General features: G+C 39.7%; 1 protein-coding gene across 3 annotated transcripts in view; it reads right to left on the bottom strand.

Annotated features, from left to right (window-relative positions):
• Nucleotides 1-1,529: 1,529 nt before the first annotated feature.
• The window catches only part of snx6 (sorting nexin 6), a 51,624-nt gene continuing 36,501 nt past the window's right edge, over nucleotides 1,530-16,652 (bottom strand). For all 3 annotated transcript variants that reach the window (XM_043697873.2, XM_043697875.2, XM_043697874.2), the window contains 4 exons: nucleotides 13,293-13,379; nucleotides 7,386-7,545; nucleotides 4,838-4,923; nucleotides 1,530-2,136 (listed from right to left, as the gene is read on the bottom strand). In XM_043697873.2, coding sequence (XP_043553808.1) covers nucleotides 2,083-2,136; nucleotides 4,838-4,923; nucleotides 7,386-7,545; nucleotides 13,293-13,379 — 387 coding nt within the window. In that variant the 3' untranslated portion in view covers nucleotides 1,530-2,082. The remainder of the gene's footprint in view (nucleotides 2,137-4,837; nucleotides 4,924-7,385; nucleotides 7,546-13,292; nucleotides 13,380-16,652) is intronic.

The following is a 16,652-nucleotide window of genomic DNA, read 5'->3' as shown; positions in this document are numbered from 1 at the left end:
AAGGTTTCCAGGACAGCACCTTCCAAAACCTGGGACCTCAAGATCAAGGGTTACAGATACCTGGGAACACCAACTGCAAGTTCTCCTACAAGCCACATACCATCCTGAAGTGGAGCTACATCACCATTCGTTCACTGTTGCTTGGCCACAAATCTGGAACTCACATTTTGAAAGGACTCAGAGTGTCCATTCATCGCAAGGACTATTGCAGTTCACAATAAAGAAAATAGCACATTACCACCTTCTCAAGGGTATTCAGCGATGGGCAATGAGTATTGGCCTTGCCCTCAAAGCTCACATTCTATGTAGGCACAAGCTTTTGGATTCATTTTGCTACATTATATTTAGAAGGTGCAAGCAACCATTAAGGGAAGCCAATAATTTTAAACAATTGTTCTGAATTATAGAACTAAATAAAATTAAATTTCCAAGGAAAATTCAAAATTTTATTTCTCACTGCACAATAAACTATACAAAATACCTGTGCCCAAATTGCCATATTTATTGTTAACAGGTTAAAAATATTTTAATTTGACTATTGGCCCTGATATAGTAATTTATAAATGTTTGACTGTTTATTTCTGCCCTTTATGGACCTTTGTATGACCTTTAACCAACTTCAATATGATTCTGAAGTTATTCCAATTCTGTATTCAACATTTATAATTATTAGCTATAATATTTTAGCAAGCAAGCAGAGAGAGAAAGCACTGTCTGGGCAGTGCACCCTTAAGTATTACAGCATTATTAGATGCTTACTCAGACATTTTCACATGTTGCCTTCAATATGTCCACCGGAATTGTAAAAAATATCCAGCAATACAAACAAACTATTGCTTTTGTTACTTCTAAATTTGAATTATATCTTGTGAAATTTTGTTGAACCCTGAAGAGTGCAGAGGTTTATGGTAATAAATGGTGATAGAAACCACAAATATATTGGCACATTAAAATACACGTAAGTACAGTCCAGTGTGAAAAATTCTAATTGAAATCCCTAATGTGAAGAAATTTTTAAAAAGTGTACATTTGGCAGGTTTTTGGAGTCATTCTTCGATTATTCCCAATTAAAGTACATCATTCCTTTAAAAAGTGGGAACAATTAGAATTACCTTATAGTCAACGTGGCAAACAATGACCAAAGTTTTGCAGTAAAATTAAATTATTTATTTATTAGCTACTTTAGCACTAGAAATTTAGCTTTAGGATTCTGGTTTGGCAGACCACATTTGGGAGAATGAGTAACTGTTTGCACTCTTAACTGAGTTGTCAAACGGCAGATCTTAGTGAAAATGCAAAGATGGGGTTGATGGAAGAACTAGATTTATATAACAATTAAAATTAAATCATTTTCATTATGGAAAAGTGCACAAGCTGATCTTTCAGTTGAAATCATTCTACCAGGCTTTCTCAGATTGAGTTCTCTTTTACGAATTGTTGCATAATCAGTATAGAGTAACAAGAAATCATTACTCTGTTTACCTGTATGGATAGTAAGTAAATTAATAAAGCAAAGTATGAAAACATCCTCTCATTTAACACTTTATTTTACAATGGTTAAGAATCATTCTACAAGTTTAAGGCAGTTACACTTTAAATTTGATTTAGAAATTATACTTATAACATAAATCTTAGTTGAGGAGTCAAGTGTTATTAATATAAAAAAAACTAAATGCCACATTAAGATGTTGGAATAGCACTAAATGTCAAACAATGCATTATGTGACAGTATTGAGTACATCTAATGATACATTTTCTTTTAAAAAATTGTAATTCAGCCAATGATTATTTTAAAAATGAATTAAGTTGGCAACCAAATATACAATAGTCTCCAAAATACAGCAACTGGAGAAAATATTTTGGCTTCTGGAGAAACAAATACGAATGACGTGCTATATGGCATCACAGAATTGGATTTTCTGCACTGAAGTTTCTCTTTTCTGGTCAGATGTAGTGGTGGTGTTTCCTTCTGAAATACATGAATCTTCCTAGCTGTACCTCTTCTTTAAGAAGCCACAGAAGCTTTTTTTCCTTTTAGACCTGGTGCATACAGCCCTTGTTAATCCAACAATCATAAAGCAGCTAGTTGTCACCTTTAAGTGCAACAAGACAGCTCTGCAGCAACTGCAAGTGTCCCTGTGGGTACAAAATAGAAATGCAATCACTTTGCTAAGATTTTGAGGAAAAGTTAAACACATCTGATTCAACTCAATGTTTTCTGAATTGAAACTTGATCAATTGCACCAAAGTTCATAAGTACAGTTTATGCAGCTGAAAATACTTGAGACATTTAAGGTTTTTTGATAGCAAGGATATGAGATACATACAGATGTCTAGAAACGTGCAAGCACGATTAAAATTTCATGTCAATAAGTATTCGAATCACACTTAACAGTTAACCAGTTCCCCATAATACTATCACCCCAACATGCATATATAAGAACAATATTTACAAAATTAAAATACATACATATAAAAAGAGCTCTCTGATCCTAATTCTCAGAAAAATGTTGAAACACTTGCTTTCAACAAAATAATTTCTGTTCCATACAAGAACTTCTGTCATTTCAAATATTGCAATATTCACAGAGCTACATTATTCAGGAAAACCTTTTTTAATTAGTGGCAATCCTTACAACAAAATTGAAACACTATTTTTGAGAGTTAGGACTTGGCTCATTTGTCATCTCCACGTGTTTGGGGTATAACAGATAACAGATGCAAGGTTTGAAAGTAATTGTTGCTTTCGTTACAAGTTAGTAAAGAGCTTTTAACTATTGTCTATCACTACAAATAATTCAACAACTTCTATCAAAGGGTGATCAACTTGAAATGTTAACTCAAAGTTTCTGCACACAAATATTGCCTGTCTTGCCATTTTATTTCAAAATTCCAGTCTTTTGCTTTTGTCAAATACAGTGATGTTAACATTCACAATGTTTAATTGGAGAACATTTCTGTTTAACCAGTACTAGATTTGGGAATAGCTGGCTGACAACACAGGCAATTGACAAATCAATAGAATTCACGGTGAGGTACAGCATGAAAAACTGATATTGGGACTTCACGTGATGTTGACAAGGGAAAAACATGTCGACAATAATAAGTGGGAGAGTCAATGTCTGATCATTGGAAGACTCCAGTAGTAATGATTCACGAATAAAAAAATTCCAGTGCAAGTAAGTGGAATGAGAAGAGGCAGTTAGCTGAGCTGGGTAATGGAAAAGTGTTACTGCACAAATATAAGGTTTTGTTAAGCAAAAATGGTGAGGCAGAGTACTCAATTCTAGAATGTTGGTAAGTAAAGGAGTTTGTGCTGTCTGGTCTTTTACAAAAAAAAAACGCGGACTGACAGATGGAATAAAAACAAAGTCTTGAAGAAACTCAGCAGGTCTGTGAGCATCTAAACATTTCAAGTCCAATATGACACTCTTTTGGATGGATGAAGCCTAGAGTCATTGATTAGGTTAGCAGCTAGTTGATCAGGAAGGTTCATTTCTTTTACCTCTCTAAATTGAGACAATAGTTTAAATGGTTCTATGGTGATAGAAAAGAAGCATTGTACTAAATTAATAGCTCAACTATTTCAGCTCCATACGTACTAAAGAAAATCATTGAGTAAAATTTCTTAACTGGGAACCTAGTATATTTAATAAAACACTGTAAAGGTGATAGAGTAGGTGATGTGCAATACTGCAGGGTAGTAAAACAGGTAACAACAACAAGTGTACAACAGGAAGGAAAAAGACAAAGTGAAAGGGTTCTTTATCTGAATGTGTGCAGTATCCATAACAAAATGGAATGATAATACAAATGAAAAAAAATGAAATAAGTGTTCCAAAGAAGGGTCACTGGACTCAAAACATTAACTCTGCTTTCTCTCCACAGATGCTGCCAGACATGCTGAGTTTCTCAGCAATTTCTGTTTTTGTTTCAGATCTTCAGCAATCGCAGTTCTTTTGTTTTATTATAGAAATAAGTGAGCATTATTTTAACCATTACAGGCATGGCTGCAAAGTGACTTATTTAAGAGTATTTAACATTTTGAAAAGACAGGAAGAAATGTAAGGAGGTAGGATCACACTAGCAATCTATGATGTCAATACAGTAGTTGAAAAAGACGTTGACTTGGAGAATCAAATGGAAAATCAGTTTGGACAGCGATTAGAAATAGCAAAGAGAAGTTGTCAAGGTAGGCTAATTTATAGACCCCTGATAGCAAAAAGAGACTGTACACCAATCAAGAAATAATGAGGACTTGTAAGAAAGTTATTACAATAATCTTGGTAGATTGTTACCTTCATGTAGATTGGACAAATCAAATTGAAGCAGCTAACCTGGACTATGCATTACAAAGTATATTTGTGGCATTTTTAATGTATTCTGAAATCAGCCATAGCATCTAAGTTGACATCAACTGCATTCCCTTTTCTGATACTGTCTGCTTGCTCTTTAAATAAAGGAGGTTTATAATTTATAGGTGAGGTCATATAGCAAGCAAAAGGTGTAGACTAAAGGGCCTTATTACAGCAGCTTATTATTTAGTTTTGATTAATACGTCAGAGACAAAAATTTTCCAGAAGGAAAAAGAGCATCAGATGGAATATCCACAGCATTGTTGAAAAAGTGGCATCTAGAAACAAGCACAGGACAATTTAGAGTATATTGGTTGAACAACCCAAAAGTTCTGAGATATGAAAGCAAATGTAGGTTTAGTGGAACATGAAGTTTTGTTCCTTTTCTTCAAATTTAAAAACCTTAAAACATCAATGCCTATTAATGCAAGCTATAAGCCAGGAAAGATTTCAAACGGATATAACATGTAAAAAGATATTACCTTAGAATGCTTTAGTTCCAGTTCTGCCAATTCTACAAGATTTTTTCGAAAAGCTGCAACTCTCCGAGTTTTAAAGTCTATAAGCTCTAGAAACAAAGTTTAATTATCAAAATACATAATTTTAAATAAGTTGATACACCTTTAAACATCAAGACAACAAATGATAGATGTTCAAATGTATTTTCCTATTCTTATTTCCTATTTAATTAGAAGATTAGTCCACTTACTCAGGAGTTATACTATGTATTTAATAGTTTAACTTTTACTAATTAACTACTCACTTAACTTCATCAGAATCCTCCAAAGTCTCCAATTTAAATGGAATTTTTTGGAGAGTTTCCCAGCAGGAAACTCAATTTCCTGGGCATTTTGTTTTTCCACAGATTACGTTACTGTGAAGATTCTGGAAGATGCCCAGGCACAAGCCCCTACAGTGTCATAACAATGATCTAGTCAGCAGAAAATTTAGACCAAGGTACTGTTGCTGGATTTTACCAATCTACTGTGGACGGCTGGAAGGCAAAGGGGTTGCTGTAAAATGGAGAGGAGTAGGAAGAATGCAGCAAGTGGAACGTCCATCATCTTCTGGTTGTCATGCATTTTAACAGTGTGGAGGGATTGGGGGGGGGGGGGGGGGTGGAAGGAGAATAGTCTTCACACTTTCAGGCCAAATGAGCCACTAAAATTGCCAATGAACATTTCCATCCAGAATCTTACTTGCAATTAGGGCCTCCATCGCCTAAGATGACGACTTGGTGAACCTCTCTGCAGGTTTGGGAAGCGCCTGTCTTCTTTTCAGGCATTGTAACCTATAGCATGGTGCCTTGGGCAGCAGTAGTCACTCCTAACAGTGCTCACCAACAACCATCCTGATCCTCCCTAACTGGTGCCCTCATTTACCTGTTTGCTGTTGTGCTTCTACAGCATCCTCCTCTTTGAGGTGCAGTCCCAGTTACTGGGCCACTGCTTCCAGTGATGTCACAGACGCTGAGCTGACAACAGTCCTATTGGTTGGCAGTTCGCTGAGACGGGGATATTCTTTTAAAAGGACAAGATGCATCAACAGCTACTCCGGAGAGAAAGCAGCTTGGCAATCATGGAACATCCCTTCTTCCAGTCCCATTTGGGCCCTTCCCCACAAATCATTTTCTGTATATTGATGATATCATCAGTGCTGCTTCCCTATCTTGTCCTGAATTTTTTAAAAAAATCAATTTTGCTTACAGTTTTCACCTTGCTCCCACCTTCACCTGGTACATTTCTGAATCCTCCTTTCCCCTCCTTGACATCTGCAGATAGGACGGCCACCAACACACCAAATCCCACAGTTATCTGCAATATACATCCTTATCCTGCTTCCTGTAAGGTCTCCATTTCACAATTTTTCCATTGTATCTGTTCTAACAATGCCATCTGTTGCAGGGGGGCCTCAGAAACATCCATCTTTTACCTCAAACGAAGATTCCCCGCTACTGTGATTGACAGTATCATTAACCATACCTGACCCATCTCTTGCAATTCAGCCCTCACCCATTCTCTTCCCCCTCAACAGTGATAAGGCTTCCCTAACCCTGATTTACCATCCTACCAGCCTCCAAAGTATCATTAGCTGGCATTTCCATTACCTCCAGTGGGATGCCACCTTCAGATACATATTCCCATCTTCTCGTTTGTCAGAATTCCTCAGGGACTGTTGCCTCCAGAACACCCTGATCCATTTCTCCTTCATTTCTAACACCCCCACAGCACCTTCCCATGCAATCACAGAAGTTGTAGCAACTGCCCATTTACCTTTCCCCTCCTCCTTCCCAAGCCCCAGAAACATCACCAGGTGAAGCAGCGATTTACTTGTACTTTACTCAACATAGTCTACTGTATTCACTATTCAGAGTATGGTCTCTTCGCTACAGGATAAATGAAATGAATCAGACTACATGACCGCTTTGCAGAATACCTGCTGAGCTTCCAGTTACCTTTAGTACACCACTGCATTCCTCTGCAAAATATATATTGCTGGCTTGCTGTATTGTACCAGCCCTCTTCCCAGCCATCTTCAGCATAAATGCAACTTTTTCCTAGCTGACATCACTTCTGATGAAAGTCAATGGGTTCAAAACATTAAGTCTGCTTTCTACCCACAGATGCTGCCAGACCTGCTGAGTCTTGGCAGCAAATTCTGTTTTCATACCTGACAGCTACTAATCAGCTGTCTGATCCATGTGGAAGGCAGCAAGGAATTTATAAGGCTTCCCTTAAGCCTTTCTGCCTCTAGTTGGGACCCCCACTGCAATGACAAGACTTTATGAAGTTACTTCTAATTTACAAAGAAAAATTTACAGCTATTTTCCTTATTCATCTTGCAAAAAAGAAATAGGCACATTAATCATTTCTATTTCCTTGCGTTGCTACTCAATTGAAAGGCCAGAGAAGCAGACTGAGAACCAAATCTCCTGAAAAGTATCTCTACAGCCACTAGCAAAATACTCATTTGTGTGGAGGACGATGTTAGTTACAAATAGTAATCCTAAGTTATAATAATTGTATTTACCTTGTTTTGCTGACTCTGAAAGTTTCTCGTATTTCTGACAACATAACTGCTGGTTGGTCTCAGCTTGAAGCACATCTTTGTTTTTAGCTCTTGATCTATCCAGTAGCTTGTTTGCATTTTCATAATCCACTAGTGACCGTGCTCGTCTATAAAGGAGATCCTATACCCAAAAGTCAGGCAGCATGAATAACTACTTTAAATTAGAATAAACAAAGTTCATAAACTTATTCAAGATTATCAAACTGAACTTCAGCATATGACTCAGTTTTGAATGAATCCACTGCAACTGCTATTGCATTAAGCCAAAAGTAAATGGAAAACAAGCATTATGAAAGGTTCTATTCACCCTTTCCGACTTTAAGCATTCTTTCTTTGTTGATGTGTATCGCATAGTTAACTGGAATTCTCCTCCGAATACTTTGCAGGTAGCAGTGGTCCACAAAGTACACAATTTATCTATATCGCCACAGGGAAACACTATGTAGTGTTTGCTGAAAAAGAGGCTATGTATAAACTGGAGAGGTTTATATAGTTTTACACACTGATACACAAACCAGAAGCAAGAGCTGAAGGCAAGAGGTAACAAGCAGAGAAATTACTATGTGCCACCCTTTACACTAACACATTTGATGCATCAAATTAACCAGAGACCTCAAGTTAACTGTGACTCAAATTGATGCGTGGAAATCCTCACTATTGAGCAGAGTGCCTGCAGACAAACAGTCTGGAAGGGGAAAAAGCAGAGGGCAAAAGAAATGACCAGACAATAGAGGAAACCAATAACAAGCTTGCCTGAAGGGAGAAGAAAAAAAATCAGAGAACCTCAGGCCAATATTGTTCATCTGCGCCAGCTGTAAAAAGAGTCTGTCACTTGCAAATCTGCCACTGCAGCCACAACAGTCAATGATAAATCCAAAACTGACATATACTCCAGGCACACACTGTCTCCTAAAATGGACAGAAGTCATCTATCTAGAAATATCTGATATCTTACCTAAATAACCATCATTCTAGTATGATTATTAATAGTGATATCTAACCCTTTTATTGAGGTTAAAAATGGTTTTTAAAACTTTGGGAATATCAATGGAGGAAAACATCCCCAATGGGTGCAAACCAAAATGCCAGCCATACTAAATGCAAATGGCAGAAGGCAGAATTTGCAGGCTTAGAACATAGAACAATACAGCGCAGAACAGGCCCTTCGGCCCTCGATGTTGCGCAGACCTGTGAACTAATCTAGGCCCATGCCCCTACACTATCTCAACGTCACCAATGTCCTTATCCAAGGATTGTTTAAATGTCCCTAACGTGGCTGAGTTAGCAATATTGGCAGGGAGGGCATTCCATTCCCTTACCACTTGCTGCATAAAGAACCTGCCTCTGACATCTGTCTTAAATCTATCACCTCTCAACTTGTAGCTATGCCCCTTTGTACAAGCTGACGTCATCATCTGAGGAAAAAGTCTTTCACTTTCTACCCTATCTAATCCACTGATCATCTTGTATGTCTCTATCAAATTCCCTCTTAGCCTTCTTCTTTCCAATGAGAACAGACCCAAATCTCTCAGCTTTTCCTCATAAGACCTTCCCTCCAGATCAGACAACATCCTGGTAAATATCCTCTGCACCTTTTCCAATGCTTCCACATCCTTCCTGTGATGGGGCAAACAGGACTGTACACAATATTCCAAGTGCGGCAGCACTAGCTTTTCATATAGTTGCAGCATGACTTTACGGCTCCGGAACTCAATCCCTCTACCCATAAAACCTAACACACCGTATGCCTTCTTAACAGCACTATCAACCTGGGTGGCAACTTTCTGGAATCTACGTACATGGACTCCAAGATCCCACTGCACATCAACACAACCAAGAATCTTTCCATTGACCCAGTATTCTGCCTTCCTGTTATTCTTCCCAAAGTGAATCACCTCACATTTATCTGCATTGAACTCGATTTGCCACCTTACAGCCCAATTCTGCAGTTTATCCAAGTCCCCCTGCAACCTGCAATATTCTTCTACATTGTCCACTACTTCACCAACTTTAGTGTCATCTGCAAACTTACTAACCCATCCAATTATGCCTGCGCCCAAGTCATTTTAAAAAATGACAAACAGCAGTGGTCCCAAAAACAGATCCTTGTGGTACACCACTAGTTACCGGACTTCAGGCTGAATGTTTTCCATCAACCACTACTCGCTGCTTTCTTATAGAAAGCCAGCTTCTAATCCAAACTGCTAAATCATCCTCAATCCCATGCCTCTGCATTTTCTCCAACAGCCCACCATGTGGAACCTTATCAAAGGCTTTACTGAAGTCCATGTAAACCAGGTCAACTGCCCTACCCTCATCCACATGCTTGGTCACCTTCTCAAAAAAACTCAGAGGTTTGTAAGACATGACCTGCCCTTGACAAAACCATGCTGACTATCTGCAATCAAATTGTTGCTTCCTAGATGATTATAAATCCTGTATCTTATAATCCTTTCCAAAACTTTTCCTACAACAGACGCAAGGCACACTGATCTATAATTACCTGAGTCATCTCTACTGTCCTTCTTGAACAACGGCACAACATTTGCAATCCTCCAGTCCTCTGGTACTAAACCTGTAGACAATGAGGACTCAAAGATCAAGGCCAAAGGCTCCAACATCTCCTTCCTAGCTTCCCAGAGAATTCTTGGATAAATCCCATCGGGCCCAGGGGAGTTGTCTACTTTCATTCCTTCTAGAATTGGTAGCACCTCCTCCTTACTAACCTGAATCTTTTCTAGTTTAATATCCCGTATCTCATTCTTCTCCTCTACAATATTCTCCTTTTCCTGAGTGAAAACATATGAGAAATATTCACTCAGCACCTCTCCAATCTCCACAGGGTCCACAGAAAACCTCCCATTTCTGACTTTGACTGGACCTATTCTTACCCTAGTCATCCTTTTAGTCCTCACATACCGATAGAAAGCTTTAGGGTTCTCCTTTATTCTACCTTCTAAAGACAGCTCATGTCCTCTCCTTGCCCTTCTTAACTCTCTCTTTCAATCCTTCATAGCTAATCTGTAACTCACCATCGCCTCATCGCAACCATCTCGTCTCAACGTCACATAAGCCTCCTTCTTCTGCTTAACAAGAGATGCAATTTCTTTAGTAAACCATGGTTCCCTTACCTTATCACTTCGTCCCTGCCTGACAGGGACATACCTGTCAAGGACATTTAATATCTGTTCCTTAAACCAGCTCCACATTTCGATTGTCGCCATCCCTTGCATTTTGCTACCCCATTCTATGCATCCTAAGTCTTGCCTATTCGCATTATAATTGCCCTTCCCGCATTTATAACTCTTGCCCATGGCACGTATCTATCCCTTTCCATCACTAAACGGAACCGAATTACGGTCACTCTCTCTAAAGTGCTCACCTTCCACTAACTCAAACACCTGACCTGGTTCATTACCAAGTACCAGATCCACTGTGGCCTCCCCTCGTCGGCCCTTTGACATTCTGTGTTAGGAAACCCTCCTGCATACATTGGACAAAAACTGATCCATCCGACGTACTAGAGTTTCCAATCAATGTTGGGAAAGTTAAAGTTCCCCATAATGACCACCCTGTTCCTTTCACTCCTACCCAGAATCGTTTTGCTGACCCTCTCCTCCACATCCCTGGAACTCTGCGGAGACTAATAAAAAACTTCCAGCGGTGTGACCTCTCCCCCCGTTTCTAACCTCAGCCCATATCACCTCAGTATCGAGTCCTCATCAAAAGTTCTTTCAGCCATCGTTATACTGTCCTTGACTAACAAGGCCACACCTCCCCCTCTTTTAACGCCTTCCCTGTTCTTAATGAAAAATCTAAATCCTGGAACCTGCAACATCCATTCCTGACCCTGCTCTATCCAGGTCTCCGAAACGGCCACAGCATTGAAGTCCCAGGTACCTATCCATGCTGCAACCTCACCTACCTTATTTCGGATACTTGTGGCATTGAAGTAGACACACTTCAAACCAGCTTGCTGCCTGCCAGCACATTCCAGTAACCATGAAATCCTGTCCATGCCCTCCCTACTCTCATCCTCCTATGCACTGGAACTACACCTCAGGTTCCCATCCCCCTGCTGAGCTTAACCTACCCGAATAGCACCAGCAAATTTCCCACCTAGGATATTAGGTACCCCTCTGGTTCAAGTGAAGACTGTCCTGTTTGTAGAGGTCCCACCTTCCCCAGAATGGGCCTAAATATCCACATATGTGAAACCCTCCCTCCTACACCATCCCTGAAGTCAAGTGTTCAGCTGATATCTCTCTCTATTCCTTGCCTCGCTATCACGTGGCATGGTTAACAAACCAGAGATAACAACTATGTTTGTTCTAGTTCTCAGCTTCCATCCTAGCTCCCTGAAATCCTGCCTTACATCCCTATCTCCTTTTCTGCATATGTCATTGGTACCTACATGGACCATAACTTGGGGCTGGTCACCGTCACCCTTCAAGACCCCAAAGATCCGAGACATCACAGACGCTGACAACTGGGAGGCAACACACCAACCGTGAGTCTCGTTCGTTCCCAACAAACCTTCCATTTGACCCTCTAACTATCGAGTCCCCAATGACTAACACTTTCCTCCTTTCCCTCCTTCCTTTCTGTGCAACAGGGACAGACTCTGTGCCAGAGACCTGCACCCAACTGCATGCCAATGGTAAGTTGTCCCCTCCAACAGTATCCAAAATGGTATACTAGTTTTTCAGGGGAACCACCCAGGGGATCCCTGCACTGGCTGTTTCTCCTCTCTTTGAACAGTCACCTAGCTTTCTTCATGCCTAGGAGTAACTACGTCCCTGTAACTCTTATCTATTGCAGCCTCTGCCTACTGAATGATCCGAAGTTCATCTAGCTCCCGCTCCTGTTCCCTAACGTAGTCTTGGAGGAGCGAGAGTTGGGTGCACTTCTTGCAGATGTACTTGGATGGGAGACGAATAGCGTCACTCACCTCAAATATCATGCAGCAGGAACTTTCCTCTCCCTGCACTGCCATCCCTGCTAGTCCCCTTATCAGAATGTAAAAAAAGTACAGAAGCTTACCTGATGTGTCCCTGATGTTTAAGGTTAGAGGAGGTGGATGGGTGGGAGGCCCTACAAAGGTAGGGTTTCAGGTTTAGGGTTTACAAAACACTCACTTATATTGCATGGAAACAGACCCTTCGGTCCAAAGCATCCATGCTGAACAGATATCCTAAGGGTTTGAGCCATTTCATTTCACGGGACATCGAAAAAAAAAAGGCACAGGGGCTCGGAAGATATTTTCCTAAATTACTTCTAAGTTATAGCAGAAAGGAGCCTCTGCTATTCTTCATTTCAATCAGTTCCTTGTAACAAAGAACTCAGGCAGGCACATTTTGGTGAAGGAATGAATCGTGGACCCAGGAAATAATACAGTTTGCCTTGGGATATTCTACTATAAAAGGAGGAAAAGAAAAAGCAGAACTAAAACAGACCAAGCAAATCAGGTACCGCAGTCATTGACAGTCACAGAGCCATACAGCATGGATACAGACCCTTTGATCCAATTCATCCATGCCACCAGATATCCAAAGTTAGTCTAGTGCCATGTGCCTGCATTTGGCCCATACTCCTCTAAACCATTCCCATTCATTTACCCATCCGAGTGCCTTTTAAATATTGTAAATGTCAGAAGCTGTGCGGGGTCACTGCTTCTTTTTCACCTCCCACGTGCTATCTGCTTCCTCCTTTTTTAAAATGCCATTGTTTTGATCTTTTATTTTTACAAAGTTTCAAAACAATACTACTTATAAAACAGTAATTACTGCGAATATCAAGGAACATCCTAAGAATATAATCAGAAATACACAAGTTACGTAATACAGCAACTGATTAAAACATATTTACCTTACCAGCTTGTGATTCCCTTAGATAATACCTCAAAAGATCAGAAAGTTTTAGATCTTCATCTGCTGACACCCGTGCTTCTATTTTCTGTAAAATAAATGCAAGAAATCAAGTAGAAAATGATAGTAAGCTCTACTGTTGGCTCTGGAGAAGCAAGTCATCTAATGTCAAAATCAGTCTATGTTTTCTCAAAAATTCATGCATAATAGTTAAACTAAATTGAATGATTAAAACCTGTCCATACATAAAGATCAAATAGGCAGTTGTAATTTTTTTGCACCTATTTCTGATAATTGTAATAACTACACAAATGTTTAAAATGACCCTTTGCATACAGATAATTTAGAAAATACCCTGAAACCTATAAATACTGCCAGTTAAAAAAAAATACTTTAAATGCATTTTTCTAAGTTTTTTAATCCACCACATTCTCCAAAAATGATTAACTTGATATCAGATTATAATTTTAACTCAGACTATTACTTATTTGAATGATCAAACAGTATGAATACAAAGTAAACTCTTTCTTGCAATAGTTAAAGTAAAAAAAATAGTATAAGCACAAATAGCAGCAATGGAGCAGATGCAACTCAAAACAGTTTTTTTTAAAAACCAATATGCTACTTTAAAGTCAGAAATTTTCAGCGAGGATAAAAAAGGGAATTTATCGAGATTACAACACAGAAGGAGACCACCGCACATTTTCCTGCGACTTACCCCTCTAAGTGCGTCAGTCTACCATGTTCGGATCGTTATTCCCAAGGCTTTGTAATCAGGACTTATTTAACATAAAAAGTTTACTACAAACTATACTGAAATAAATTTAATGACTGCTAACATCCAGAGATCACATCAGCTCATTTTGACATACTGCTCTGGATACTGTTATGATGTACATTGGCACCTGTAACTTCCAATACAACAAGGTCTCTGACCCAACAGGGAAGTCAATGGGAAGATTATCCAGTTCTGTGTTCCCAGCACACACTGGGACCACGTACTGGAAAGTTGTGGATTCCCAGAACATGATTTTCTACCTATTAAATGTCCTAACGAGAAAAAGTATTCTACATTTTGGGATTTCTGTCTCTTCTTCTGGTATTTTCTCTCTCTTTGAACATCTCATCGGTTCAAACTGTGGTTTAAAATACTCATCAACTTCCATCCACCTTAAAGTTTTTCATCAAGTTATCCTTCCTTTTTTGTTCTTTCACCATTTGCACTACTAACTTATCCTAACTGATTTCAATCTCCTTCTCAATTCACTCTTGTAAATTCACTCATCTCGTTCTCCCCAAATCTCTTCTTCTATATACACTCCAAATTATATCCAAAGTAACAACTTCAATCTAGTCATCCCCGTTAACTCTATCCTCATGGTCAAAAATACCAACAAGGCCATCTTACATAACCGCCAACCACAAGTATCCAATCACTTCAAACACCTTGCAATAAAAAAGCCCAAGTTATTTTCAACTGTACTTCTCAAACTCCCAAGTGCTTAATTAATTTTTGTTGTTTGATTCAATTCAATACTTTTGCAGCTCTTCATTTGTTCAGCTTCTATCTCACCTCCATCTTTGATGGCCTTATCTCCATAAAACTTTTTCTTGCAAATTTTCTCCATCTGAGAATTCCCACTGATGCAGAATCAGCATTATTCCCTCAACTTAAGGAATGTAGACTTCAATGTATCCACCAAAACACAACTAGTTAGCTATTCGTCAACAAATCTGGCTGGAGCGCATCATGTGTTGTTGGGACACTTTCTCCATCACCAAAACCTACCATGCAACTGTTGGATAATTTGGGAGAGTAAAAAACATTCATCTTTTTTCCACTACTATCTATCTGCTTAAACCTTCCCTCTTCCCCTCCCCCACACATCTCTTAACAAATATGAAAAGTCTATGGAAAGTTTTCTCAATGTCCCTCCGCCCCATCCCAAACACCCCTAGCCTCCTCCCAGACCTAGCCTGTCTTTTTCCTATCCTCAAGTGCCCTCACTGAGCTCTCCCAAAGACACTCTTCCACTTTCCTGGACATCATTCCTCTTAAATTTCTGATCAATTTCATACCCTAATCTTTATGTTTATTAAGGTTGCCATTACAGCCCTTCTGAAATAGTTCTCCCTTGATCCAGCCGATCCTCCCAAATTCTGAATTATCACAAGGAATAATTGCTGCAACTCTTGAGATCATCCTCCTCCAAGATTATCCCCCATTGCTTCAAATCAGGGGAACTTCCCTCATTTTAAGATAATCTTACTTATTCAGTCAAGTAAATGGATGTCCTTTTCTTTCTATCCTTACACTAATATATTTTAAAGATCTAACCCAACTCCTCTGTCTCAGCTGCACATTGTTTTTGGATATAATTTCCAAGAAGTAAAGCTTTTACATATAGAGTCACAGAGGTATACAGCTCGCAAACAAGCCCTTTGGCCCAACTTATCCAAATATACTGACAGCATCCAGCTTTAGCTCTCCACCACCTTCCTCAATTGTAAAGTCTGTGCTGTCAAATGTTTTGTCTGACATCCAAGTTTAGACAACCTTTAGACTTTTCCAATTAAACATTGGGATCACCTTTGAAACTGATCATAAACTCAATATTCTTGCCAATTCCATCACACTCTCCACTTTGCAAACTCGGTTACAGAGACAAAAAAAACTGCAGATGCTGGAATCCAAAGTAGATAGGCAGGAGGCAGGAAGAACACAGCAAGCCAGATAGCATCAGGAAGTAGAGAAATCGACAGTTTGAGTTTAACCCTTCTTCAGGGACTGGAGGTAGGTGGAGAGGGAGCTGCAGATAAAGGGGTTGGCGAGGACAGGGTAGTGAAGTGGGGATAGGTGAAGACTGGTAGAGGGTAGGACCTGGTTGGTCAATGGAAGGAATGAGTCCGGTTGGTGGCAGGGAGGGGGAGGGGCTGGGAAGGGAGTCAGGGATGGAAAGGGGGGTTATCTTCCACCTGGGCAGCCTACAGCCTGGAGGACTCAACATTGAGTTCTCCAATTTCAAATAACCTCCGTTCCCATCCCCTGACTCCCTTCCCAGCCCCTTCCCCTTACTGATACTGTGCCCTGCCACCAGCCGGATTCATTCCTCCCATTAACTAACCTTCTACCTGTGTTCACCCATTTCCACTTCACCACCCTGCCCCCGCCACCCCTTTATTTGCAGCTCCCCCTACACCCACTCCCCGTCCTGAAGAAGGGTTACACTGAAATGTCAATTTCTCTACCTCCTCATGCTGCCTCCTTCCTGTCTATTTTGCAAACTCAGCATCCTGAGAGAGCTGGAGCCAAATATCTGATCCCATACCCTCCTTTACTTGCACATCTGTAACTTTGTTG

The sequence above is a fragment of the Chiloscyllium plagiosum genome, unplaced genomic scaffold (genome assembly GCF_037043375.1).
Source record: "Chiloscyllium plagiosum isolate Xiang-an unplaced genomic scaffold, Cpla_swu_hap1 HiC_scaffold_8, whole genome shotgun sequence".
NCBI lineage: Eukaryota > Metazoa > Chordata > Chondrichthyes > Orectolobiformes > Hemiscylliidae > Chiloscyllium > Chiloscyllium plagiosum.
Note: the sequence above shows the minus strand (reverse complement) of the source record. Positions and strands in the feature narration are given on the sequence as shown.